The sequence below is a fragment of the Pezoporus occidentalis genome, unplaced genomic scaffold (assembly GCF_034315485.1).
Source record: "Pezoporus occidentalis ecotype Australia unplaced genomic scaffold, CSIRO_AGI_Poc_V1 ctg12, whole genome shotgun sequence".
NCBI lineage: Eukaryota > Metazoa > Chordata > Aves > Psittaciformes > Psittacidae > Pezoporus > Pezoporus occidentalis.
The window spans coordinates 6,437,495-6,463,076 of record NW_026912994.1 but is presented as its reverse complement, the minus strand read 5'-3'; the positions used below and the strand labels follow the sequence as shown (position 1 = coordinate 6,463,076).

General features: G+C 39.2%; 1 protein-coding gene and 1 long non-coding RNA gene across 5 annotated transcripts; one reads left to right on the top strand and one right to left on the bottom strand.

The window, feature by feature from the left end:
- Positions 1-425: 425 nt before the first annotated feature.
- HACD2 (3-hydroxyacyl-CoA dehydratase 2) lies at positions 426-24,107 on the bottom strand. Of its 4 annotated transcripts, none has more exons than XR_009962451.1 (8): positions 23,925-24,107; positions 18,014-18,131; positions 17,668-17,686; positions 13,206-13,294; positions 7,192-7,313; positions 6,345-6,523; positions 3,549-4,138; positions 426-642 (listed from the first exon to the last, which is right to left on the bottom strand). XR_009962451.1 is itself a non-coding variant. In XM_062607087.1 (7 exons), exons 1-7 carry the CDS (start codon positions 24,053-24,055, stop codon positions 4,056-4,058), a joined length of 741 nt encoding a protein of 246 aa, XP_062463071.1. In that variant the 5' UTR covers positions 24,056-24,107; the 3' UTR covers positions 426-4,055. The 4 variants fall into 4 exon arrangements, 2 of the variants coding, with proteins under 2 accessions (XP_062463071.1, XP_062463072.1); XR_009962450.1 differs by having other exon boundaries at positions 426-3,675; positions 3,956-4,138; XM_062607087.1 differs by having other exon boundaries at positions 426-4,138.
- On the top strand, positions 18,809-19,776 carry LOC134157769 (uncharacterized). The gene is made up of 2 exons (XR_009962455.1): positions 18,809-18,938; positions 19,514-19,776. It is a non-coding gene; the product is annotated as an uncharacterized LOC134157769 (long non-coding RNA).
- Positions 24,108-25,582: the final 1,475 nt, after the last annotated feature.

Genomic DNA, 25,582 nt, shown 5'->3' with positions numbered 1-25,582 from the left:
GGAAGTGTTAATGCTAAGAATGTTGCTGTGGTAGCAGACATATTATATTTAATAAATGAACTCTGAAGTATCTGTTGCATTAGTTAAACATTCCACTATATAATACTCAAATGATTTTGGTTTTGTAGAAAACCATCACTATCTACAGTTCAGATAACCTCAAAAGAATAAAAAGCTTGCATTCTATAGAGGATCCTTCCAGAAGTTTTAAGTTTGAATGTTGACATAGTCAGTTAACATGCTGTTATGAATGCCTCTTTTAAAAGTGAAAAGCACAGCATTCATAACAGCTTAGAAGTTATGTATGCCAAAAAAATCTTGTAAATTGCAAGGTACACATTATATACAAATGAATAAAACCACATCCCTAATTGGCATTCATAAAGTATCTGCTTTTGTTCTTTAAACAGTAACAATACAACATCTTTTGTTCAGAATTATTTTATTTGGATTATAGCAATTAGTATCACTGATCAGTAGGCCAAATCCAGGCAGAGCACAGAATCCATTTCACAAGGCAACAACATGGACAAGTATTTTAGCATACAAACCATTTCACTGAATTACCAAGTAGAAATATCTTCCAACCATGCATAAAAAGTCTATGCTTAATCTTTCAGAGCTCCAGGTAATACTAGATTTCTAAATATACAAAAAATACATTTAACTTATAATAATCTTAGTGAATCAGACTTATAAAATTACAATTTTATTCTTCACAACATAGAAAAAATACAAAAATGGCTGTATATAGTTTTCACCCAAATTTCACTGACAAATATACATCAAAATGTATGATTTGATGTATACTTATGACATTTTTAAGCTGAAGTTTTAAAATGACACTGCAGATTGGTCCACACAAATGCCAACCTTTATACTGATAAATAAACAACAACCCAACCTTTGATAGAAACATCACATTGTGAAAAATTACAATTTACCTGCACTGTAGCCTGCATCTTACTGTAATTTACAATATGAACATTTCTATAATTCCAGTTGTAAACTATACAGTGATATACATCTTGGTCTTAGAGGGTAATGACTAACTCAGAGCCAGCATGGTAGAACAGGAAGTACTGTCGACTGCATCAGTGCACACAACACAGTACTTAAAGCAGAAGACACGGCTGCAGCAGAAGTTTGGTGATGCTGACAGAAAACATGCAAGCCAAGTAAATAGTCTGTGGGTAAAGAAGAACAACTCTAGATTTGTGACAGAGTACAAATCAAAGCTTCTATTATAAAGTTCACACAAACCACATTAGAATTTCAGTGACAGGTGAGGGAAAATTTGTTCTTACTTTATGAGGAGGAAAAAACCCACATGTGACCAAAGTTGGTGTTAGGGAAAAATTCAAACAGTATTATGGCATCGCACTACAGTTCTCAAGATCACCTTCCAGTGATTTCCATGGAAGCTAAACTTGAAAAAGCACTGCAAGCTGAAGTGAGGGAATTCTTGTACATACTAACTGCATGTTCATACTTGAGAATTTTTAAATCAACTTGGCTTACAGGATTTCTTATTATCAAAGCATTTTATTTTTCTTCTTAAAAGGAAAAGTAGCTCCATTTTCTTTTAAAAGGCTGTAGTCCATTTGCATTTGTGTGGCAAATTAATACTTTCAATAAAGTAAATATTCTCTAACAAAGCTTATTCAGTAAAGATGTGGGTTGTATAAGCTCTCTCCCTACTGGCAGCTCTATTTGTCCATAGTGCCAATGCTATCTAATACAGATCTGTACTGTATCTTTCTCATCAACAGAGCTATGAATGTTACACAGCCATTTTTCTCCAAACTGGATTAACACATCCGAAACCTTATCTTTTATTTGGGCGCAGAAATCAAATCAAGAAAAGTTGATGAGCTGAGCATATCCTCTATGAATATGCTCCTGATAGCACTCCTGATAGCAAGTATAAGTAAAAGGAGATGTTTTGTTCTGAGGTGGAAGCTTACACTGTTGAACAGTGTGATGTAACATTTCTCAGATCACAACAACAAACCACCACATAACCTAACGGAGAAATGAAATTGTTGCATCTTTGAAAGCAAACCCATTTTAGGATGTATATAGCCATAGAGTCTTTGAATACAGCCAATAACTGTCTCTAAAAGGTTTAAAATAGAAGCAAAGATCATTCCTGTCTCTTTTCCCTCTCCCTGCTTATAGTAGTCTTGTTTGTGCTGAGCATTAAAGGTGCTACATATGTTACTGAGTGCTAGGGAAATTCACTCAAGACTTTTTGATGGAGCCAAAAAAAAATTACTGAAAAATGCAAAGGCTGTTGGGTTTTGTTTTTTTTTTTTTTTGTTGGGCATTCTTAAATATAGCTTTGTCAAACATAAACCAAAATAACTGTAGATCCAGCTCTCCCTAAGTGCTAGAACAGAGAGCCTGTGCCCTTAGTACTTATTGGCTATGTTCAGGGAGAGCAAATAAATAACTGGGACACAGCTATGGGCCATATCCAGGGGGAGGTGCTGGCATGCACAGTACTAGGCTAGTACTGCAAGTACCATAGTACTGGTCATACCTCATTTATGCACTAAATCATGATGTTACAAGAGGGAAGCCAGAGAAGCCTGTGTATTGTTGTCTAGTGGCTCTGACTGCTTTAAGATAGGACTATTTGATAGAGCGAAAGCCATAACCTACATTTCCTTTCACCTTTGCTTGAATACCTGTTCATTAAGCTGCTCCCTCCCTTAATCCTTCCCATTTCCCACCCTCCACTCCCTGTCAACAGTTCATTTGTAACTCTGGGCAATGCTTGCCTAGCATTAGTGCTTTCTGCCTCGCTACAAGGTTTCCTCAGGTCTTTCATTTTGTGTTTTACCTTCCCAAAAGAAGGCTTAGCCTGAGAACCCAGAGAAAGCACCTATGAAAATTTAACTTTCTATGGCCTTCTGCTCTTCCAAAAGAGCACATGAGGGAAGGTTTGCCTGATCTGCAAATGCAGCACGTAACACATGAGATGATCCGCTTTCAAAGAAGGAGCTTACAAGTTTGCAACATTTCAGAAGCCGAGTGCCTGGAACTGCCTGCTTGGATGTGCCAGTGATACACTTCAGTCACTTGAGAAAAGCTAGGTTGAGGAACAAGGCCCTCAAATGATTCCACGGTAGACCAAATAGTCCTCAACACTGAAAGCTGAGTACCACTGAGTGGACAGTGATTAGAGATGATAATTTCAAGTAAAAAAAGGGGGAGAACTGCACCTGTTTCTGGGTGACTTGCCTCCTAATATTGTTTAGATTCATTACTGATATCACTAGAAATATTACAGTTAGGTTTTTTTTTTAATTAAAAAAAATTATCCAGGGATGCAGCACTTAGAGGAGTTTTAATGTTTCAGATAAGCATTACAACCTCTGAATTAACATTAGCATTTAAGTAATCAACTTAAATGAGATCTTCAGAGAACACACTCTGGTCAGATACCCTACTGTTTAAATTCCTAAAGAACCACATTCCCCTCATTTCCCGTAAATGTTTTCCTGTTCTTGTTCCCATCACCCTTTAAATACACAACCTACTTTTAATTCAGACACTTTGCCCAGATTACATTCTTCACTGGAGTCTCTGACAGAAATCATAAAGTATTCCAGAGCATATTGTTTGCTTTCACAGCAATACGTACAGTTTCTGGCATGCAGTCAAGCACTTAAAGAAAAAGAGGTATCAGTAATATAATCCCAATTCAAGCATTTAGTGGGTATAACTTCATCACTCATACTGCAACCTTCAGGCATTTAGTAATAAATGAAACCCTTTAGCACATCATTTAAAAAAAAAAAAAAAAGGAAAAGGCTAATTGCCAAGCCACAAAGTTTAAAAGTTTTCTGAAGCACTGCGAACTGAAAATTATTTAAATGTTTTACATTGTGGAATTTCAGTGAAATCAGATTTATTGGTTATTCTTGTTAAATTATTGGTCTTTTACCTCCGACTTATATTATCTTGGTATATTCTTTATAAATGTGCTGGGTATTGAAAATCTGCAGCATTTTGATGTTTGAAAAGTTCTGAAAAAAGACTTGAAATTACTCCGACTTCTTGTGTTCTTCAGCATGAGAGAGTACCTTTCGCCTCTGATGTAGCATATGAAAATACAGCTGAGGAAAGACTGAAGAGAAAACAGACTTAAGTAAAGTAAGAAGTGAGGCTTATGTATCAGTGTAAGATGTGCAGTCACATGCAGAAGGTCATCAATTCTCTATTAAAAGAAAACATGCTTATCTGCTTTTTGCTCAAGTTGTATATTGCCTTTTATTCTTTAAAGAGAATAAGTAGTACTGTCCTTAGGCTTCAGGTACTATTTAACTTTTGCTAGAGGAACTGCATTTTGAATTAAATGCAAAATGCCTTATTTAACTGTGCACGTACAAGCAGGATGACAAAAGTTTCCTGAACTGCACACACACAACAGAAAGAAAATACTTTTCAAAAGAATGAAATTTCCAGATTTGCTACATTTCTTTCAATTTTGATGACACTTTTTCAGGACTTAAGGAACTTTATACAAACCAGTGCCTCGTCCATCTCTTCTCTCCTTACCCTCCACACAAAGCTTTTTCCCCTCCTATTTCTAAGACTACATTACACAATATGTTTGCAGAATACGGTATGGAAAAGTTACATTTATAAACAGCAAAAGCTAAAATTGCCATGAGCCACTAAACTTTTGTGAACCACATAAAAATTAAGCAAGGTCAGCATTAGCCTAAATTTTATGTTACACATGCAAAATGTTAATCATAACATAAGTCAAATTCTATTTAATTTGTGTTTTGTTTTTTTTCAGGTCAACATTTTTTTCTTTTGGCTTTCTTTACCCTGTATTTGATTTCGTGATTGTTTTGTCCTTATCCTGATTCACTCCACTCATTTAATAAGCAAATACAGCTATCCAGAGACATAACAGAATACACAGCCACATGGTTTCTCCACTAGAAGTCTAAGTAATGGGGATGCATTATATGCAAATAATTTAATGACATCTTTTCTAGAAAAATATCAATTTTGACAGACACTAAATAAGTACTAATTCAGAGATATAAAGTGAGGTAAATGGTAAGATGCAAATATCTAGACTGTAAAAACCCCTCCACTTTTAACAACAGTTACCAAGATCTTCAGTAGGGTCACAGGGCATAACTCCTGTACAGGTAGCTTTTATGACTGAATAACTGAACTACAGTGTAATCAATGACTGCAATGGACACTTGCTTTTCGTGTATCTCAGGAATACCTTCAGATGAGAAGGCGCCTACGATCACTTAATTCCAAGCAGCTGGTTCTTGGAGTTCAGATACCAATTCACAATAATTAAAAAAATAATAAAAACAAAATAAATACTTCATTCAATGAACATTACATATCCAGCAAATTATAAAGGATCACAGAAAAGACCTCATTTAAGACATAGCAACTGTAATGGAGAAAGCAGGATGAAACGTACTTGGGTTCAAGGTGGGCTCCCCCCCCAAATGGCCTGTGATCTAACTATCACACAAGAGTAATTTATACTCATGGTTATTTTGACTAAAACAAAGTTCTGGCTGCCTGGTTAAGAACATCACCATTTTTGGAGGAGGGGGACAAGGAGAAACAAAGGCATGAAAAGTGCTTTTTCAAGAACAGATGGAAAAACTTAGGAACCTTGATGTCAGAATTACAATATGGTTCACTGAAAGTGTGAGTGCTTGTTATAGAGACAGACACCCTACTCAAATTTTTATCTTTGAATATGATTTATCATTCTTCACAGTGTTCACATGAAGACAGCTACAGATATAGCTAACAGCAGCAACATCATAACTACGTTATTCTACACGTTAGACTTTATTTGCACATTTAAATTTGCTAAACATTTCCATGTTCCTATTCTCCATTTCAAAGCAGCAAAGCCAAATCTTCATCCAATCTATAGAAACATCAACCAGGGATCATGTCAATTCAAGTTAATTCAACAGAAACAGTTCCCCGCCCACTAGTATGAAAAACAATGCTCCTCTTCCTGAAAAAGAACTGAATTTTAAGAAGCTGGTTTGAACTTTGTCCTCCTAAAAGTCTGGGGGGCGAATGATGTCAACATCTGCCAAAAAAGTACCACAGTAATTTTATATTCCAAGTGTAAGAGTAAAAACATGTATTACTGTTTTGCAGGTGTTGGTAGAAAAAAATCCTTGCGGTTTTAACTTTCTCTTTTTCCTTTAGATATCTTTCAGAATTAATTTTGAGAAATTAGTTACATGCATGTTAATCCCATAACTATTATTTTTTCCTGTTACAGCTCTTAATATTAAAAACCCTAACAAACTCATACTTACTTGGAATGTAGGAGATCATAACCAGGATAAGGAATGTATAGTAGTCAAAAGAAAAATTGTACTTGTTAGGTAAACTAATGGAATACAAGCCAGACTGCCTGACGAAGGGTAATGCAGCATATATTGTGAGTAACTCGCCTGAGACTCCCATTGGATACAATACGATAAACAAAGTGTACCTAGAACAAAACATTTATGAAAATGATTAAAAGTTATGACAACTTCTAACAAAGCACTTGCTAAATATTATGGATATTAAAATTTTAGATTCTCAACTCCCTTAGCTTTTATTTGACTGAAGTATGGCAAGGAATGAATGTTGTTGCAAGACAAGTATTCAAATCAGCAACTAGTTTCAATTACTTAAAGATCACCTTTGTGGATCTAAAAACTCCTCAAAACTACTGTCACCTACCCTCTCCTCCTCCCTCCTTACCCCCCTCCCCTTGTTACTCTGAATTTTAAACTCTTTGGTAGAGGTCATTATATTGCTTAAAATGAGGCCAAACGCAGTTGATACTAATCAATGAGCTTACAGATTGTTTCAAGTACAACCCTTGAATTCAAGGGTTACTGCTAAATGTCAATTTACTTATTGTTACCCCTAACTGTTAAATATCAGTTTTGACAATCACTTTGTAAACAGGGCAGAGTTCTGACAGTATATTCTTTCAGTTTACAGTGCAATACATACTTTTTTGTGCTGGAAAGAAGCTAGGAAGTCACATTCACAAACAAGGCAACTACCTCAAGGCAGAATCTAATTTTTATACTGCAACTATTTTACAAGACAAATATCCCTGTCAAATCAGTGCTTTAAGACTATGATTTCTATTATGCCACCTACCTGGCCCATTTGATGAGATAAGGGAGATGGTTTAATAAGCTAAACGTATAAAAAGAGTAACGGATTATCTCAGTGATTGTCCAGGCCACTACAAACAACAGGACACTATCTTCAGTTTGTACCTGTAAAAAAGGAAAAAAGCTCAGTACGAATTAAAGTATTACTAATTACTCACCAGACCCAAGAAAACCTCAAAGAAATCAATTCCCATGGGTTGCTTTACTGCATCATTTTAGATAACAGACTCCAAGAATGAGCTTAAAAGCAACATTAGTAACAACAGTTAAAAACCCTTATCATGCTCCATCTTCTTCTAGTTGCTTAAGAATAGCTCTGCCTGGTGATCAGATAACTTAAGATCTCCCATTCTGTGCAAGTTAAATCAGTATAAGAAAACCCTGAAATGCTGAGAACAACTCAAACCTCTTCTTATTACTATGTAGTACCAACTTCTACTTCAGTCCCTTCTTAATGCAGCAAGAAGAAAGGATGCTAACACATTACTCTAACACTTGATACCTATATTCTGATCCTAGTCCATGCTACTTCTGAGCAAAAGCACTCTACAGATGAGAAACTGGTCCTAATTTTGAGCAGCAGCAGAACACCACCAGGACACAGGCTAGGAAGAGAGAAAAAGCAGAAGTTCAGACTGTCACACCTTGGATAAGCTTTGCAACCACCTGCTTCACTACCCCTTGCTCCTTTTCTGCATATTATATCCAGCCTAATTCCTCTAATGTTACACTCAAGGTGTTACTATGTTTCATTGCTTTACACCTCTTAGAGCTTTTATTTCAGACACACATCACTGAACTAGCTTTTACTCCCTTCATATTTTGAAGGGTAACCTTCAAAAGATGCATTCTGAAATTTATTATTAGATTTATTAGACTTGGGAGCATAATTACGAGTTTAAGTTTCAGACGGAATAGCAGTGATGAAGTAGTCTATAGGGTCACATACGCGCACTACAAATTATTAAGAGTAAACATGATTTTTATGCAGCCTTTTGCTTCCTTCCCTCCTTTTCAACAGTATTCTTAACTGTGCAAATACTTTGCGCCCAAATTCAGAGGACTGTGGGAAAAAAAGAGCTCAGCCACAGGGCCCACTTTTTTTTTTTCCCTCCAACCCTTGAAAAAAGGAAAAAGGAAGTCAGCAGGTGTGGGTGGTACACTCTATTCATCTTGGGAAAAGTACACGTACAAACCAAAAAAGGAGCAACTATAAAGGCAATCAGAAATCTTTTAATAGGAAGGAACTGACCATGCATTTGTGTGTAAAAACACTCATGAGAATTACCCATAAAAATGTTTCTGTTACAAACTACAAAATCTAGAAATATTTATAAATCTTGGGATATCCTGGACTGTACAGCCGTTGTTAATCTACATTCTGCTGCGTACAGCATTTCAAGTCACTTTCACTGCACTTCACAGCAAATGCACCTTGTTCTTTTTCCACAGGAAACTCTGATAGTTTGCTTATATATTGATCTCCCTTGTGTCATCATAACAGAACAAAATCCAAAACTTACTTGAACACTTTCAAAAAAGAAACCAAATCTATTTTTACACTGCTACAGGATCTTAATCCTGTTTGGGGTCTGCTTCATAAGCAAGACTTAGTTCTCAACCTGGAAAAGTTAACAGCACTTCACAGATGTTTCTCATCTCAAGGAGTGCTTCACAAGCACTCCAGAGCTGCATCTTCTGGTCAAATCAGGAGTAGCAGCTTAGTCAGTTCATCTAAATGTATGAGTCACAAACTTCACTGTACTTCGAAACCACACTTTCCCTATCTACAGAAGTCAGTAAAACCAACAACCAAAAATTTGTAGCTTCAAGTAGCACCCGAGGATATAAGCAAGGACAAGAAACTGTGAAGGTGACAGTGAATGATACCCATAGAAACAGAAAATCTGGCAGTTAGAATCCAGTTCTATCACAGGGCTTCTGTAACACTGCCTTCACAAGTTTAGAAGTTATTAAAACAGTTCACACCATTATAAAACATCTACAACTCTGTTAAAGTCCCTTAAAGAATCATTGATTGTGCTTTTATAGCTTGTGTCCCTATTTAAAGGAGGAAAGGATACTGGAAAACAGCAGTAGTTTTCATTCCTATACAATTTTCAAATAGTTCCATTCTGTGCAGTAAGGAACAGAAGACTACTGTGCATTTTATCACCACATTTTACCTATATTCTACAGCTCATCATTAAAAAGAACGATTCTTACGAACTAACAGACCTGTCAGAAGTCTGTCACTATTAGAACACCTCTTTGAAGACTGAAAATCTTTCAATACATCAAATAAAGATGTCCAAGATGCACATTATCAAACCCCTGGGAACTCATACACAAAGCAGTCTCTCAAGAGTCTTATTCATTTAGGCACTACCAATGCTGCATTTGTATTGTTCTTGTGAGCTGAGGATAAGGGGACAGTACAGCTCAGAAACAGCTACGTACAGCTTAATAAACCACTAAGCCCACTTCTGCCCTCAGAACTCAATTTCTCTTCCTCTACTTTTTCATGCTAGTCTTTGAAGGAGGTGTTGGACAAAGTCAAAACATATTTTATGCTTTATCTGCAATTTATTTGTCCAACTGTCTTAATATGCCAGTCATACAATGAGCATATTTTTTGGCCTATGTTTCAAACCAGTTTATCATCAAGGAGGGTTCTAAATATAGCTTAGCTTATCTTCAGTATTATGAATAGCACAAAATGTTTGTTAAAACACAAGAGAACCCACAGCCTTTTAAGATGCAAAGATGACAATTGGGAATTGATGAAATAAAACCCAGGAGGTTTTTACTGTTCTCCTTATGCACAGAAAGGGAAATTCTATAGATTTCTCCACATTAAGAGTAACAGTTTGACAAATTATTTGCAAAAAAATTTCAGCTAAACAAATAACTAAGCAATCCAGTGCAGAAGAGTAAAACCAGCAACACTATGCAACTATAATGATGAAACAGAATGTCCAGAGAGAAAGCTTCACAGAAGGCACAAAGGCCCTAACAGACATTTGTGTTACACAGAATTACTAAAATTTTACATAGATGTAAAGCAGTGATGAATCAGGCTTTTCAACTGCACTCGCCCATTTAGAGTTCTGAACTTTGCAGCTTGGGCTTCTCTTACTACAACTTAAGTCTTAGCTATCATAATTTAAGATGTTCTTCCCCTTTTAACATGCTTTGTTACTGACTGAAGATGTCAATTCACAACTGCAGATACCAGAGTCTTAATTACCAGCTCAATATACTGTATATGTCATCTTCACACCACTCTCTCTGCATGTTCTAGAAAGGTTCCTCTAAATACATACTATACTTATCTGCAATATATCTATAACTGAACCCAAGTGGACAAGCAGTAAATCACTGCTGACATAATTTTTAATTACCCACCAGAACTGGGTGCAGAATTATCTATCAGAATGGAACTCTAGGAAGGCCTGATGATCTCATTGTTTACCCAAATTCAGAAAGACAACTTCAAACTGAAGGGCACCTCGTGTTGTCCTCTGCCTACTTTCTTCTAGCCCTTCACACCAAACTGCTCATTCTCTTTCCTCCTTTGTAGGAGAAACAGCAAAACTCACCAAACTGACTCCTTTCTGACGTAATGACAAAACAAATGCAAGTACTGTATTACATGCCAGGCCAGGCCCTCCACCACTAAGCTAACAGCTACTCATGATGGAGTTAAGGGGAATCTCGTTGCTACTCAAAGTGTGCAGTGCTTTAACATTTGCCATGCTTTAACATTTATTATAAATACTTTCGTATTGAATTTAACAACACATCAGCACTAAATTCAACAAAACGCACAAACATGTTAGTAGCAAGAAGCATGCTTCAAATCACATCACATATCCAGAAGTGTATTCTGACAGAAAGGAGAGATGCAATACACGTTTCTTCTTTTAACTGTATTATATATGAAAACAGTCTGGAAAAGCAAGATACTGAACAAGTCTCACTCAAAAAGTTAAAGAGGATAACTGAGTTTTATTTTACAAGAACCTCATCATGCAACTGCATAGCTTACAAGTTCCATAAAGCTGTGTGAGAATTTAATCCTGGACTTCACCATGGAGCTCACTTGTGCAGACAGCCCTTTAGAAAAAGTAGAACACTTGTGACACTTTCAATACAACTCTACAGGTGAGACTGTGTGCTCTCTGGCTGGGGGGGGAAGGGGAGAGGTTAGAATACAACCTCTTAATTTGATTTATTTTCTAAGTCACAGGTGAAAAACTCATCACAGGATTCCTCATCCTTACCATTCTTACGGCTACTTTCTAAGACATTAATAAAAATAAGACATAATCACAAGACTTTAGCTACAAGACTACACAGACGCGAGGAAAAAAAAAACCACCCTATGTGTAATATTGTTGAAAGAATCCTTGTTAAAAAAGTCCTTGCTTGCTAAACACTGAATATTGGGCTGAACTTGTTGCTCACATTTTCTCCCATTTTGCTGGTTTTCTCCAGTGAGAGTGTGGACATGAAGTTTCAAAAAACCCTAATCAACAATAATTTTACAGACTTGCCTTTGATGCCTAACAGACAACACAGGGAATAATCCTAATCCATGCAATCCAACCTTGAACACTTGGGTTACTTCAAAAGCAGGAGGCAATTCATAAGAAACAGATTACCACTGTTCATTACGAAGCACCAAGTACCCCAGCTTCATACAGGTAACAAGCAAAATGACAGGCATAGCTCTTTAAAAATTATTTTATGCATGTATCTTAAAATCTGTTTTGGGATTACATGGTGGGTTTTTTTTGGTCAAAATCTAATATTTATCTCTAGTAAATTAACAGAGGCTGGAGTACATTTATTTGCAGCAAAAGTGAAATCCATCAGAAGGTATTTCCAAGATTTTGGTGTGGTTTTTTTTTGTTTCTGTTTTTTTTTTGTTTTGTTTTTTTTTTTTTTTTAATAACATTCCTCCGCTTTAGTGTTAAACTATGGCTCCACAAGAACAAGCATCATAATATCAGAATGGGCTGTCAATTACTAGGAGCTACAGTGACTTATGTTACTCTACATGTGGATGGAAACTGATAACAGAGGAAGGAGTAAGGAAAAGAGAGCAGCTTCCCTGAAGACTTGGTAATAAGACAAGCTCCTTAAGACATTCTTCATGTCAAGTCACAAAAGATCTCATGCATGTGACACTAGAAGACCATCTTTTACTTCAGGCAGATATGCCGACACTGGCATCAAGACTGACTTCCCTCTTTAATAAGAAGAAAACCAGTAAAATTGGTTGGCTAAAGTAACACCACACATGCAGCATATCTGGGCTACTACAAGGTATTCAGATGACATGAAAGACCCAGCATCAGTTGTATCAATTAAAGCATGTTCAGATTTTAAAACAGCTGTTACGAATACTTTCCAAATAAGACAGCTTCCAAAAGATTCTGCAAAGGTTTGTATAAAATAGAGCAATGAGAAAAAATTCACAGGCCCAAAACCCCACCTGTGCTTGAATGCAAGAAAAATGAATGAAGGACAAGGGGAAGATTTTCCTGGAGAGTGGTAACAGAGAACATCCAGGCACTGCTGTGCACAAACAGCTGAGGAAGAGCTCCCATGTGCCATGGTAAAGAAAGCAAATTGTGCATGAAAGAGAGGGGCAATGAGGAGATTTTACTAATTATGGCACTGGTGAGATCAATACTAGAACACTGTCCTCAGTTCTGGGTTATGTATTACACACTGCAACCTCTCTAACTTTCAGTAAGCACTGCAAAACCTATTCAGGAGCTAGATGTCTTATGGTGAGCACATCAGACCTCAATCTATTTGACTGTCAATAAAAGATTATGGCAGATCTATTTCTTTTCATCCTCAAAAAGTCACATAAATTTCACATGTTGGGATACAAACATGTCATTTTAAAGAAAAAGAGAGCAACACTTGCTTTTTAGAATGGGTTATTAGTTTTTCTACCTATTTTGTAGCTTAACTTACCTCTTTCACACTATGTGTTACTGCCCACGTCAGGAAAACTCTTGACATCACTTGGAAAGCAGTCAGAACAACAGAAGAGGGAACAATGCCTGGAAGATATTTTGCAATTAGTAAATATTTCTGACTACTGGGGTGGGGAAATAAACCACAGCTAAGCCAAAGTCCAGTTATTTTAATTTCTTTGGAAGGAAAGCATTCATTTTTTTCAATTTGAGAGTATGAAGTCTGTCCTGTTACACTACATTAGGCTGCAAAAACATGTAACTGACAAGACTTTGTGCATCAAAATGCAAATAAAACTAAGCAGCCTTCAATCACAGCACATTCCTTAATACACAAAACAGCTGAATGAGATAACCTCAACCAAACAGCCTTGCTGTACAGTCTTTCAAATAAACCCTTTTTCACTGAACTATCCAAGATATTTTTTTATTATTATGATTTAAAGAATAAAAATAAAGATATTCTGCACAATACAACCCTCAAAACAGCAAGCAAAAGTTAGAACTATTTTGAAGGAACACTGATGCAGCTCATAGCCTGATAAAGTTCACAATTCCTTCTTAGGAATATAACTTAAGAAAAAAATAATCAACAAACAAACAAACAAAACCAAACCCAAACCAAACCCCAAGGAATAGCTGATGTGTTGTAGACACAGAAGAAATTTTAAGATTTTCTCAAGGAAGCAGATTTCACTGGTTCTTCTAAGTTCTGAGGTGCTGATTAAACTGATACTAAAAGGATCCTATACGTCCAGGTCTTCTAACATTCACAGCATAAAGTTTTATTTTCTTGTAATAGCATGTAATAGCATGTAAAACACAAAAGCAGATGCAGCTCCCAAAATACAGTAAAAGTGCTTCTATAATGCAAATCACAGCAAGCAACACAACAACCTCAGGAAGAAGTAAAGACAAAATTGGAAAGTAGAAGAGGAAGAAAGAAGAAGAAAAGCTAAAAGCAAGTTTCATTATTGTTAGTCACGCAGTCATTATGTTAATCTTTTAGAATAAAAGGTAGAGTAGCATTAAAAGTTGCTGAGGGCTACTCTGCAGGAAAAATCCTACACACAGTTCTCTTTGGTTTCATCACGAATTGTTCATAATCTAATTTCTGTTGTAAAACCTCAGGGCAGAACTGTTGTCTGTTACTTGGACAACGTGAAAAAGGGTGCTATTAAAACCTCACAATCTGTACACAAAGGCTCACTCCTATGATAAAACAGACCTTTCCTTTTATACAATTTAGATCATTCCTCCCTATGCAAGATAACCTAATGTTCTTGCAAAGGAATCTACAAATAAGCCAGAAAGACTGTGTATGAACCATCTAAGATTATCTCACAAGTTAGACACATAGGGGTTTTCATTATAGCCAAGACAATGCTCATCTATGCCAAAACCAGGAGATCAAAATAAGTGACTCATCAGCTGCAATTTAAATAAACATTACTTGCCTCTAATTATTTATTTACTGAAGTGAAAAGCTACCTGACAGTCAATTTTAAGCTTGGCATTTTAAAAACGCCTGTCACCACTTACACAACACTTCACATGCTAGAGCAGTACTTGACAGAGGGTTCAGGTCCAGAACCAAGCACCAGGTAAGCCATACCCAGACCTCTCCCAGACCCTGGACTACACCATCCAGAGGAGATCCTTCCAACTCCCAGCAAGCGCTTCCTCTCTTCCATGGAGTTCTCGCTGAGAATAGGCTGTATGCATAGCTTACAGGTAGAAGCCTGGTATCCTCCTAACTGAGCAGACTAACGTAAAGTCCACTAGTGCTGACTTTGGCTTACCAGAGGGTTATTGGTGAGCACTGCTATGGGAGGAACGCTGGTACTGTAGCAGTTCAGTAGGCTGGGCCTCTACTCACCAAAGCCTTCCTGCTTTTCTTTATTACTTTTGCAAAATCCCTGTACTACTACTATTGCTTCCACATTCTGGCAGCTCCTACCACCTTTTTTTCCAAATCAAGCTCCTTCAGGGAGAAGCTCTTCCATGCTGTCAATGCCATGCATACTCTTGGGTTCTGCCTGCTACACAAGTCAAGGAATTGCACAGTCACTTTCCATTTGCTTGTTTTTCAGTGTCTCCTCTTGGTCTCTGGGCTACATGTTACCTCCTCTCTTACTGTAGAGCTCTCCATTTTTTAAATCTTTGCCACATGCCAAAGTTCTGTTCTCAGTTGTGCTTGATAGATATATTCCCCTATCAATCTTTGTATTTTGAAGAACTTGCCTCACAGATGCTAACATTTCAGATTCCACTCAAAAGATGTGGAGAGAAAAGTTATGCTGATACACACAGCCATCTGTCACATATAAGCTCCTCTACTCGCAGAGAATTACAGCTCTAGTTACAGCAATTAGTGTAGTGGGGGCAAAAGAATCTGCAAATTTCCTGTTTCTCCTTGCACAGAAACTTTTACCGGAGTCAGTAGAACTACAGCAGACAGTGGCAGCATATCCAGCTGTGCAAAACCCCCCTCACTTTATTTAGCTGACAAATACTTCCATTAACAGAAAAAAAATAAATCTATGGGCAATTATAACAAGTGGGGATTTTGTAAAAAACTTTGTTAGGGAAAGCAAAAAGATAGAATTATAATGGTATGAAATGCTACAACATTCCACTAATGGCTCTCTTCACCAGTACTAAATTGTGCAACTGAGGATAACAGGGCTAAATGGATCCACACCTCAAATCAAGCGAGCCAGAATTATTGGCTTTGCACACAGCCAGGCTGCTACAGTCATCTTGTCTGCTGTTCTGCCCCTGCCTGGAAGGTGAAACACAGGATTCTCCCTGACTGGTGTGGACATATATTCTAATGTGTGAGAAAAAGATAATTCAACCACATTTTTACACTCTTTCTTAGATTTCATTGAAAAATTAGCAAACACTGGCATGTGCAGACAAGTTTAGAAAACAGTGGAATATTATAGATTCAGGATGGTAAAATAGCATTTTATCTGAAAGTGATAAATTGTCATTCTTGTCACTTGTTTAAATAAGATTTCTAAACTTTCACGTTATTATTGATTTTTGAGAATTTTTTAATGTAATTATGGTTTATTCTGGTAAAAAAACAGTGATTAGCATTCAGCAAAATAAACTGGTATAGAAAGGACTGCCTTGGCAGCACAGGCAACATATAGTGTACTCAGAAGACTTTACATCAGTTTGAAGGGTCATTCATTGATCATTCATTTCTTGAGATGATCTGTGAACAGTCTACTGGCTGCCCTTTATAAGATAACATTTTCAGAATAACTTAATTATTCAGGAAGGTCAGCACTACTCTATCGAATAAAGAATTAGACTGCCCTCTGCTGACAAAGGTATGTATATAAACTTAAGTTTTCCAGCTAACACATTTGGTTATTCAACAACAACAAAATCTTTTGCACAGAAATTCAATATGAACCAGCAATCTATTATACCCTCCAGTATGTAAATTATCTGCACAACACAGCAAGTTTATAGCTGCAGCTTTAGGAATCTTAATGCCATCTTACTCTTTAAACGGTGGCTAGCAAGCATTCAGGTAGGAGCTCAAACACACTTAAAATCACAATACCAACTACTTAAACATAAGACTGTCTCTTTGTGAAGACTGAATTGTTTACAAAAATCAGAGTTAAGCAAAGGTAAGCAGACAGGCAGTGCTCCCTTTCATAGCACACCGGCTTTGATCTTGCAGAAACTGCGACACATCATCCGTTCTGTGAATAAAACATGCAAATGCTGTGGCCAAACTGTTCACTACTCACAACAACTAACCAGACAGTCCTGTCACTCAGACATCAGAGGCTCTTCAGGATGACTGAACCATAACACTGCTACTCACCCATGGCTACACACACACAATTGAGTTCCTACTACCAAGCTGTCAAAGAAGTCTCACAGTACAGGCTATCAAGAAACGTCTAGTCAAGCCTTAAGTTCTCCCAAACAGTTCCATTAAAGCACAGCCAAATCCAGGATAAAGAGTGGTTACCCCTTCCTAATTTTACAACTTACATCTATGCTCTAGAGATGTGAGCAAAGTTACATGCTTGAAGTGTTATTTTTATCGGATTTTAAATTAGTTTCAGCTAGAAATATTTCTTGAAGGAAAGACAGCTCGGTACACAAGATTATAGGATGTAGAGACTGAGAGTAATGATCTACTATAAAACATTTATAAACTGCTCTAAGATTTGTAGCATTGGAAGGATCTAGATAAAAATAGAATATCAAGTAATTGAAAACCCGCTACACTATTTTCCTTCTTCTGATGTAACTTGTCAAATTATTTAGGAAAAAATTGGAATGTACTTCAAGCAAAAAATTAGTAAGTTATGCAAGAATGAAATCTGGCAATTCATAGATCATAACATTTTTTGTACTAATACACTGCTAAAACTGCAGTCTTCTATAAAAACAATAAAACTGAAAATTTATAAGCTTACCAAACGCACAGTGCAGAATCTAGAACAAAAAGAAAAAAAACAAATCACTAACATTTCAAATGAAGCAATTCAGAAACATACTTAGTTCTACCACGAGAGCTTAAGATTCAATATTTGTATTTCAAAGACTGAACTTAATATTTAGCTCTGCTGCTCAAGCTAAATAGCAGGCAGCAAGTTCCCCGATTGTTAAAAGGAAAAACTCAGCACTTGTGTGAAGGCATTCTTCTTACATTTACCTTCAGAACACTCTATAAACATGCTGCTCAACAAAGACTACCTTATTTCTACAAAACAAAACACCCATGCAAGTATCAGTAATGCTAGGGAAGAAGACTACACCTACCTCAAGCAAAGCTCCAGTTTGGAAGAATTTCAGGGGCTTTTCTATTGAATAGTAAAGGCTATGGTAGCTACCTTTAGCCAGGTATGCTCGAACTAGACCAACTGCAATAACAAGCCATCTGAAAGAGAGAAAGAAGCTTAAGATAAGGAGACATTAAGCAAGAGCATAAATACAAAGAAAGCTTTAACCCCTCTTTTGATACGGGAGGAAGCAACAGGCACAGAAAGATACTTTCTCCTGACCCATGCAACACAAAAAACATTAAATATTTGGATTCTCTGCAGATTTATCAAAGTTAAAGATTACACATTTTTTAAGCATTGTTCAGCACCAACACGATACCATTATCTTTAATGTCTAAGTTCATTTTTTTATAAGCTGCATTTAATTTAGTTATGGAAGTTTAAATAAGATAGGCATCATATTTTGTTTAGTTTAGAGTTGAAAATCATTTGCTGCTAGTCAAAGATCTCTTACCATACCATATGTTAAAAAAGTATGACATAAACAATTAAGATCCAGAAGGCAATAATTTTAATGCTTCAGTTCAAAATAAACCCTCAGACTTTATGGTAGACCATCCAGCTTAATTGCTAGCATATATTTTATGAGAAACAGCTATGGGTAAGTAACTGAGAAAACTGAGCCTGCTAAAGCCTTGAAGGCAGCAATGACCATTCCTGTCCCAGCTCTCCTGTTAAGCAACAAATATACCTCGGCTGGCAGAAGTAGTGCCTATGAAACCGCAGCTATACCATAAACCTGTGACCTGCTAACCCTGATGATTTTCCCCTCAGGCACTTTAGGAAGCAATCCTAAAAATTCTTCCTCCAGTCCTGGCAATACAGTAACGTCTTTCACTACCACAGCTGTCCACAGCCTCAGGAATTCTTCAGTGAAGTCTAGGACAAACTACAAAACTAAGGTGAGCACACCCTGGTCAAACACTTTTTCACTTGAACGTAGCATCTACAGTCAACTTTAGTTTCCAATTGCCTGTGGCAATGGAAATAAGGGGAGAAGGATTTGGTCAGCAAGTAGGAATCCTTACCAGCAGCTCCCAGACTTTTCACTGACAGGCTCATCCTGGCTGTCCTCCCTTCAGATACTCTTAATGCCACCCTACTTTACCACCACCTCCCTCCAAACCCAGAAGTGTTGTTACAAAGCTTGTGGTAACAGTCACCAAGCATCTCTGCTAATAACAGTGCAGCTCAGTGGAAGTGTGTGTATACATGTAGAAAGTCCATAACTATGCAATACCTTTTTACGCTTCAGAAAAAAAAATCCGCAGCTGTGGTTTTGCAACAGGGAAGATGAAGAAACTCCCTTAATTTATGGCATGTTAGATGCTTACATGTACCACGTTAGCTTAGGTATTATGAAGTATATAGCAACACTGTCCCAAGTGTAGTAATTGTTTGAAATACACTGTGAAATTCAGCTTTTCCAGTAGTAAATAACTCTGGCATCCAAACCTGTGTTTGTAACATTTGTTAGTACAACTGAAAAAATGTCATTTCATTTTTACCTGGACTTCTCAGAAGAAAAGCACCAAACAAAAGCAGCAGGACTGGCAAAGAGAAATACGGAACAAGAAAGAAGCCCCCCATTTTTTCAGAAGTGACAAGTTATTGCAGTTAAAGCTGCCTTGTGAAACCCAAAGACAAACATTTGCCAAGTAACTGCTGTTTACAAAGAAAGAATGAGATTAATTTTGTATTCGGACTTCAGCACAGAATAAACCAGTAAGGTTGCCACTGTCCTGTTCGTAGCTGTCTGTTTTGACTAACCTTCCATGTTTGTTGAGAAACTTTGCTGAATTAAGCAACTTCTCAGATTCCACAAGATACCAGTTCTCAGTTGTGCCTGCAAACTGTTCTCACCTTAACCAAAGGATTGGTAAAGTAAGTGGCTCCAGGAGGACCTACAGCCCCTTGCTCAACTCCACTCCCCCTGATGGGTCACTGACTTCAGAAAGACTGTACATTCCATTCCATTTACTGTCCTTCAAAAAGGATTTAATACAGGTCAAAGTATTAATGTGCACAAAATGAAAAGATGTGCCTAGTTTTTGTTGAATCTTTTAGCACCTCTGTCCTGCTTTGGTGATTCTTAAATAGTTCTTCACCCTCTACAACTAGAGAGAATGGAACAGGAGTAGGTGAAAGCAAGGAAGATCAACTGAAAAAGAAACTTGGTGAGAAGTTTAAAAGGGCAGGAAAAGGCACTACTGTCAAGTGGAAGTTTAGCTGTAAGTTAGGTTTTCCAGTTTTCTCTGTCCCACAGCTAAAGTCTACCTGATACACCAGCTGGAGTTGCATTTCATTAAATTACCATTGCCATGTAAACTTTAAGCTAGACTCTTACACTCTTACTCAATGAATCCAAACTAAGAAAAATTATTATTTTTTTTTTTTCTTCATTGCTCAGTCTTGATAGAAAAACTTCATGCTCAGGTCCTTAGTTTAATTCCTTTTATTTCTCTTACAAGTGATTTCTTATGTAAAGTTTACTGAGGTTCTGCATCATTTATGCAAGAAAATACAATAAAGCTATGCACTGAACACACCTGAAAAGGGAAAAATGTACTGTGACTCTCAACAAGCAGTCACTGAAGACTTAGTGAAACCCAGAACACTTTGCTCAACACTTGTACCACAAACCCTTGCAGATTCAAAGGCTACTACATTAAGATCCATCTTGTTAAGAGAAACACTTCTGAAATTCATTCTTTGTACCACCATTAGCTACTTCCACCCATTATGTACTAGTCAGTTACAGCCCTTAACTAAAACTAAGAAACACAACTGCATTTTAAAGCAGATTACCAAAACATTTATACTCAGCTAACAGCATGTGTCCCCCTCTCTGCCTTCTCCATTATTCACTGATTTTGGTCAACCATGGTTTTTAGGTAATAATTTCTATGCTGCAGCTATGCCTCCAGAATGAGCTTCCTATGCCAGGGCAGGCATGACTACATGACTTCATGCTGTCACAGGAAAATAACAGTCTGAATGCAAGGGAAGAAAGCTGCAATGCTTTCTCCAGCTTAACGCTTGGAACCATGGTTGAAAAAACGTGAGCGAGTACAGCTGAGAACTAACAGAAGGACTGGTCACTCCCATTGTATCACAGTGGTCCCTTTTCTGAAAGAAAACGCCCACACCATGCAAACAAAACAGTAAGTGCATGCCGCCTCATTTAGGCATCCACAGGTATATATGCTTTTCCCAGTGTTTTACTCTTTCAAAAGCCGTTGTATTACTAGGAATCCATATACTACCTCCACTGCAGTATAAAATTAGGAATAAGATCTAGTATTTTTAGAATCAGTATGTTTTCTTTAGCTAAGTCAAGATAAATGCCAGGTAAATACAATAATTATGCTGAGATTTTTCAATTGTTACTTGATCCATTTTAAATAAATAATAGATAAGGCAACTATGATTCTAAAGCATTTACTTTAATACCTATTTATTGCATCACAAAGTTGTGAGTTTCAGTTTAAAAGCCACCTTTTCGTAAAAGAATATGAAACAAACCCACTTTAAAAGAAGGAAAACCCCATGTGCTTTTAAAGCTTCACTTCATCATTTGGGCACCTTCAGTTTTCTTTCCAAGGCAGCGCTATCTGAGAAACCGAGTCAGCACTCTGATTGACTCAGGGAAAGTCATCACTGCCACCAGCTGCGTATCAAGTCTTTTCATATGGACAACGGAGCTTCAGAACTCCTGAAAAACTACCTTATGAAGTCTTTTACAAAAGAACTAAATTCAGTGTTGTGTATTGTTGAATTTCAGTAGTGTGCAGGGGAAGCACAAAATCCTCATCCATTTGAAGATAAATTATCAGTGACCTACCCTAAATGCCCATAAAAAAACAGCAACTCACATTAAAGCACCATAAGCCACATCCCACCCAAGACTGGAATTTTCCAGGAGATTCAATATAAATCAGAAAAATAGGTAACATTATGATCCAGTTTTACATGACAAGAAGCAGCTAAGTACAGATTTACGCTATTTATTTCTGAGTTTCTAATACCTGAATTGGCTTTAATTTTTTTCAAACTGGTGGGTAATTATCATTCCCCTCCGCATGAAATACCCTGCAAACATCACACAAAGCCTGAAGGCTGCTTAGCAGTTCCATTGCGCAGGAATATACCTATTGGCCAATAGTATAATGAGCACATTACCAAAACCCAGCTGTCCCCTCCCAGCTACCCTTTGTTCTACTTGAGTGTAACTATCCTGTAAACTGACATAGTACCAGCTGTCACCAGCAAAGATATCATGGCAAATTACCTTATTAAAATAAATTTTATCTATATTAATTCTTTACTACTCTTCCCCCAAAATAGTAAGCCTCTTCTGTTCGCCTGACTCCTTGCCTGCCAGGATTTATCTAGTGGAAAACAGGTTTATTCGTGATCCACTTTAAAGCCTCTTTTCTCAAATATCCTCAATCTTTCAAAGGATGGTTTTATTTTTATCTGGATTCCAATACAGCCTCAAAAAAAAAAAAAAAAAAAGAAAAAAGTCAAAAACAAAAAAGTCTCCTAAGTTTCCTTTATCTTGAGAGTCCCCACTTGACTCTATTTTTTATTTTTGTGCCTAAGAACAGACCAGAGCACACACCAACGGCCCCAAGTCTCCATTTCACCATGGGGCAAGAGCAAAGCATCAGGCAGGCCTCGGAGTTCACATGTCACGGGCAGTAGCTTTCACCTTCAACCTAAGTATGTGGCAGATGAAGGGTTCATGGGGCAATCTCACAGGGCTCTAAAGGATAACTGCTCTGCTTTCTGAACTACCACGGTGGATAAATCCCTGTGTTTAGGCCCACCTCTGTACTGAAAAGTGCTGGAATCCACACCACAGGCATGGTGAGGCCAGAACAGCGATCTACACAATCACCTAGATGAGCAAACTGTTGCAGAGGAAATTAAGGTGTCAATTATAAAACGCAGCAGTTCCCAGAGAACACGCACTTGCTCTGCTCCACTTAAGGCGACCTGGAAGGGGCGCAAGAAGGATATGCCGCAGACGGACTCGGCCAGCGCGGAGTGGGCTCACACCCAGCACGGGCAGGGCAGGGGCAGCACCAGGGCCATGCTGCGGGGTAACTCACCGACACCCCCGGGGTATCGTTATAGCGTGTGACAGAGAGAAACGCGAAAGCAAGCACAGCAGCCTTACATACCGGAGGAGACCAGGCACCCCCCTACAACATGAGAAGGGGGGAGAGAGATCCTTAGTCGTGCTCTTTGAGAATTACAGACAGCTAAGGTGTGACGGGTAACAGCACGAGGGAGCACTCGGGCTGCGCACCGTATGGGAGAACGGGGCAGACAAGAGAGGCAAAGCCACAGAGAAACCGATCAGTTCGGCTAGTCCAGCTCCTCGAGCCGCAGCGGGGCTCCTTTCCCAGCCAGCCCCGGCCGCCAGCCCGACCCTCACCACGGCGGGCACGCACACGCGTCCATGAACGCACACGCGTCCATGCACACACAGACGCGTACACGCACACACACGCGTCCATGCACACACAGACGCGTACACGCACACACACGCGTCCATGCACACACAGACGCGTACACGCATACACAGCCGCAGCCCGTCTGAGCCGAGATCCCCGAGCCGCAGGCTCCCTCCGGCAGCCGTCTGGGCACAGCGCGGAGAGCCGCCCTCGGGGGTCGCCGCTTCCGACGGGACGGGCCCCGCCGAGCCCTGGCCTGCCGCCTCCCTGCCCCGTGAGGCAGGAAAAGTTTCCCCCATGGAAGGGAAGGCGGCGGCCTCAGGAGACGGACGGGGCGCGGAGAAGGGCGCAGGCGGCTGGAGCGCCCCTGCCAGAGACCCCCGGCAATCGGCCGCACCGGGTGGCCCCTGCACACGTCCTTACCCCGCCGTCATCACCACGTTGTAGATAACGAGGTAGGCCGTGGCCAGGGCACCCGGACCCTTCCTCCGCCGTGGCTGCTGGCTGCTGTAGCCGTTATCCACCCGGCTGCCACCACTGCCAGACGCCGCCATGTTACAGTGCTCCTGCGGCCTCCGCCCGCTCTCAGCGTACGGCAGCGCCGCCGGGCGGGGCGGGGCTTCCCCAGTTTCTGCCGCAGACACCATCTTGGAGGCGGGCAGGACGCTCCGCGCAGCTGTTAGACTCCGCCCCCGGCATCGGGAAGGGAGCTCAGGGGGGTGCAGGTGAGGCAGCCGCCCTCAGCGCGATTGGGATCGGATTAGGAGGAAGTGTCGCATTCTCACAGCCGGCCCGGGGGCTCTCTGGGCCGCAGCCGGGTCTTCTGGTTCCCGCAGAATGGAGCTCGGTGTCGCTCGTCGTGCCCGCCCGGTAGGACTCTGTGGTGAGGCCGGCGATAAACGGCCTTTGCGGTCGCGTTTTAGAGCAGGTTGAAAGTGCCCCTCGGCGGGCTGACTGCTGCAGGCATACGGCTGTCACGTCCTTAGAGAACTGAGTAGCGTTAGCTGTCTAAGGTTACTTTAGGAATGCTCGCTGGGTTTTCATCACTTCTACAGTTGAGTAAACTGCTGAAGCCGAGTGCAGCTGGGGCTGTAACGTGCGTTCTGCTGAAGTTCCATGTAATGGCAAAAGCCTGGGTAGAGTTACTTGCACAGCAACACAAATTCAAGCAACCTCTTCAAGGGAGGTAGAACTACAACTCCCTTCCCAAAGAGCCACCACGATTATTTAACTTTCCTCTTCCCTCCCCCGCCCCCCGAAATTGTAAGTACTTTGTGGAGTTAACTTCTCAACGTCCAGAAGCAATTCTCAATATACTTTGTGTGCTGGTTACAGTGCAGTTCCTTTATGAGCAGTGCAGAGTAACAAGCCTCCCCCCCGTCCGGCAGGTTCTGCCTTCACAGGAGTATTTATGTGGCCTAATGGATCCATGGCGTTCATGGACATCTCTTGCAGTCAGAAGGGTTCAAAAGTCAAAGATGATTTACAAGAATTTCATTTTCAAACAGCAATGTTTTGGTGCAAAGTTTCAATAAATATGCCAAGAAATTTCAGAGAAACATGCAATAGAGAAAATGCACAAAATACATGTATGAAATGGAAAAATTTTAGAGATCATACATTATTCATGTATGCAACTAAAAGTACTTTCTACAGTTTAAAAGCCTGACACTACAGAGGCAAGAGCCATGAAGCGCTGTGCTGTCTTCCTTGTGAGCAGAGAGAAACAGTGACACTAAAGTCCCCATGTACCACACGTACAATTAACAAAGGCCTCTCCATCAACCAGAAATATGCCGAAATAGGGTTGGGCAGTTGGACAGGCCTGTGATTAAGCAAATTAAATTTCTGCAAATCCAGAAACCTGAGTACAGAAAAGCAGCAACCAGGCCCAAATTTTCCATGTCTCTTGAGAACTTGAATTTTGTACAGAAGAGATACAAGAAGAATGAAGCGGCCCATGTCACGCAGTACCAGTGTCTTGCATGACCTCTGCTACTGGGGAGTGTTTCAACCCAACTGCACCCCAGATGTGGCTTTCTGCAAGCATTATGTGAGCACAACCAGGTTTGTAGGAAGAA

Excerpts from the sequence above, each read along its gene's own strand:
- HACD2 (XM_062607087.1), bottom strand. The coding sequence starts at position 24,055 with ATGGCGGCGTCTGGCAGTGGTGGCAGCCGGGTGGATAACGGCTACAGC. Across the intron at positions 6,524-7,191 it reads TATCTCATCAAATGGGCCAG|GTACACTTTGTTTATCGTAT; the intron begins GTAGGTGGCATA and ends GTTTTGTTCTAG. Across the intron at positions 4,139-6,344 it reads TATGATCTCCTACATTCCAA|TCTTTCCTCAGCTGTATTTT; the intron begins GTAAGTATGAGT and ends TTTTCTCTTCAG.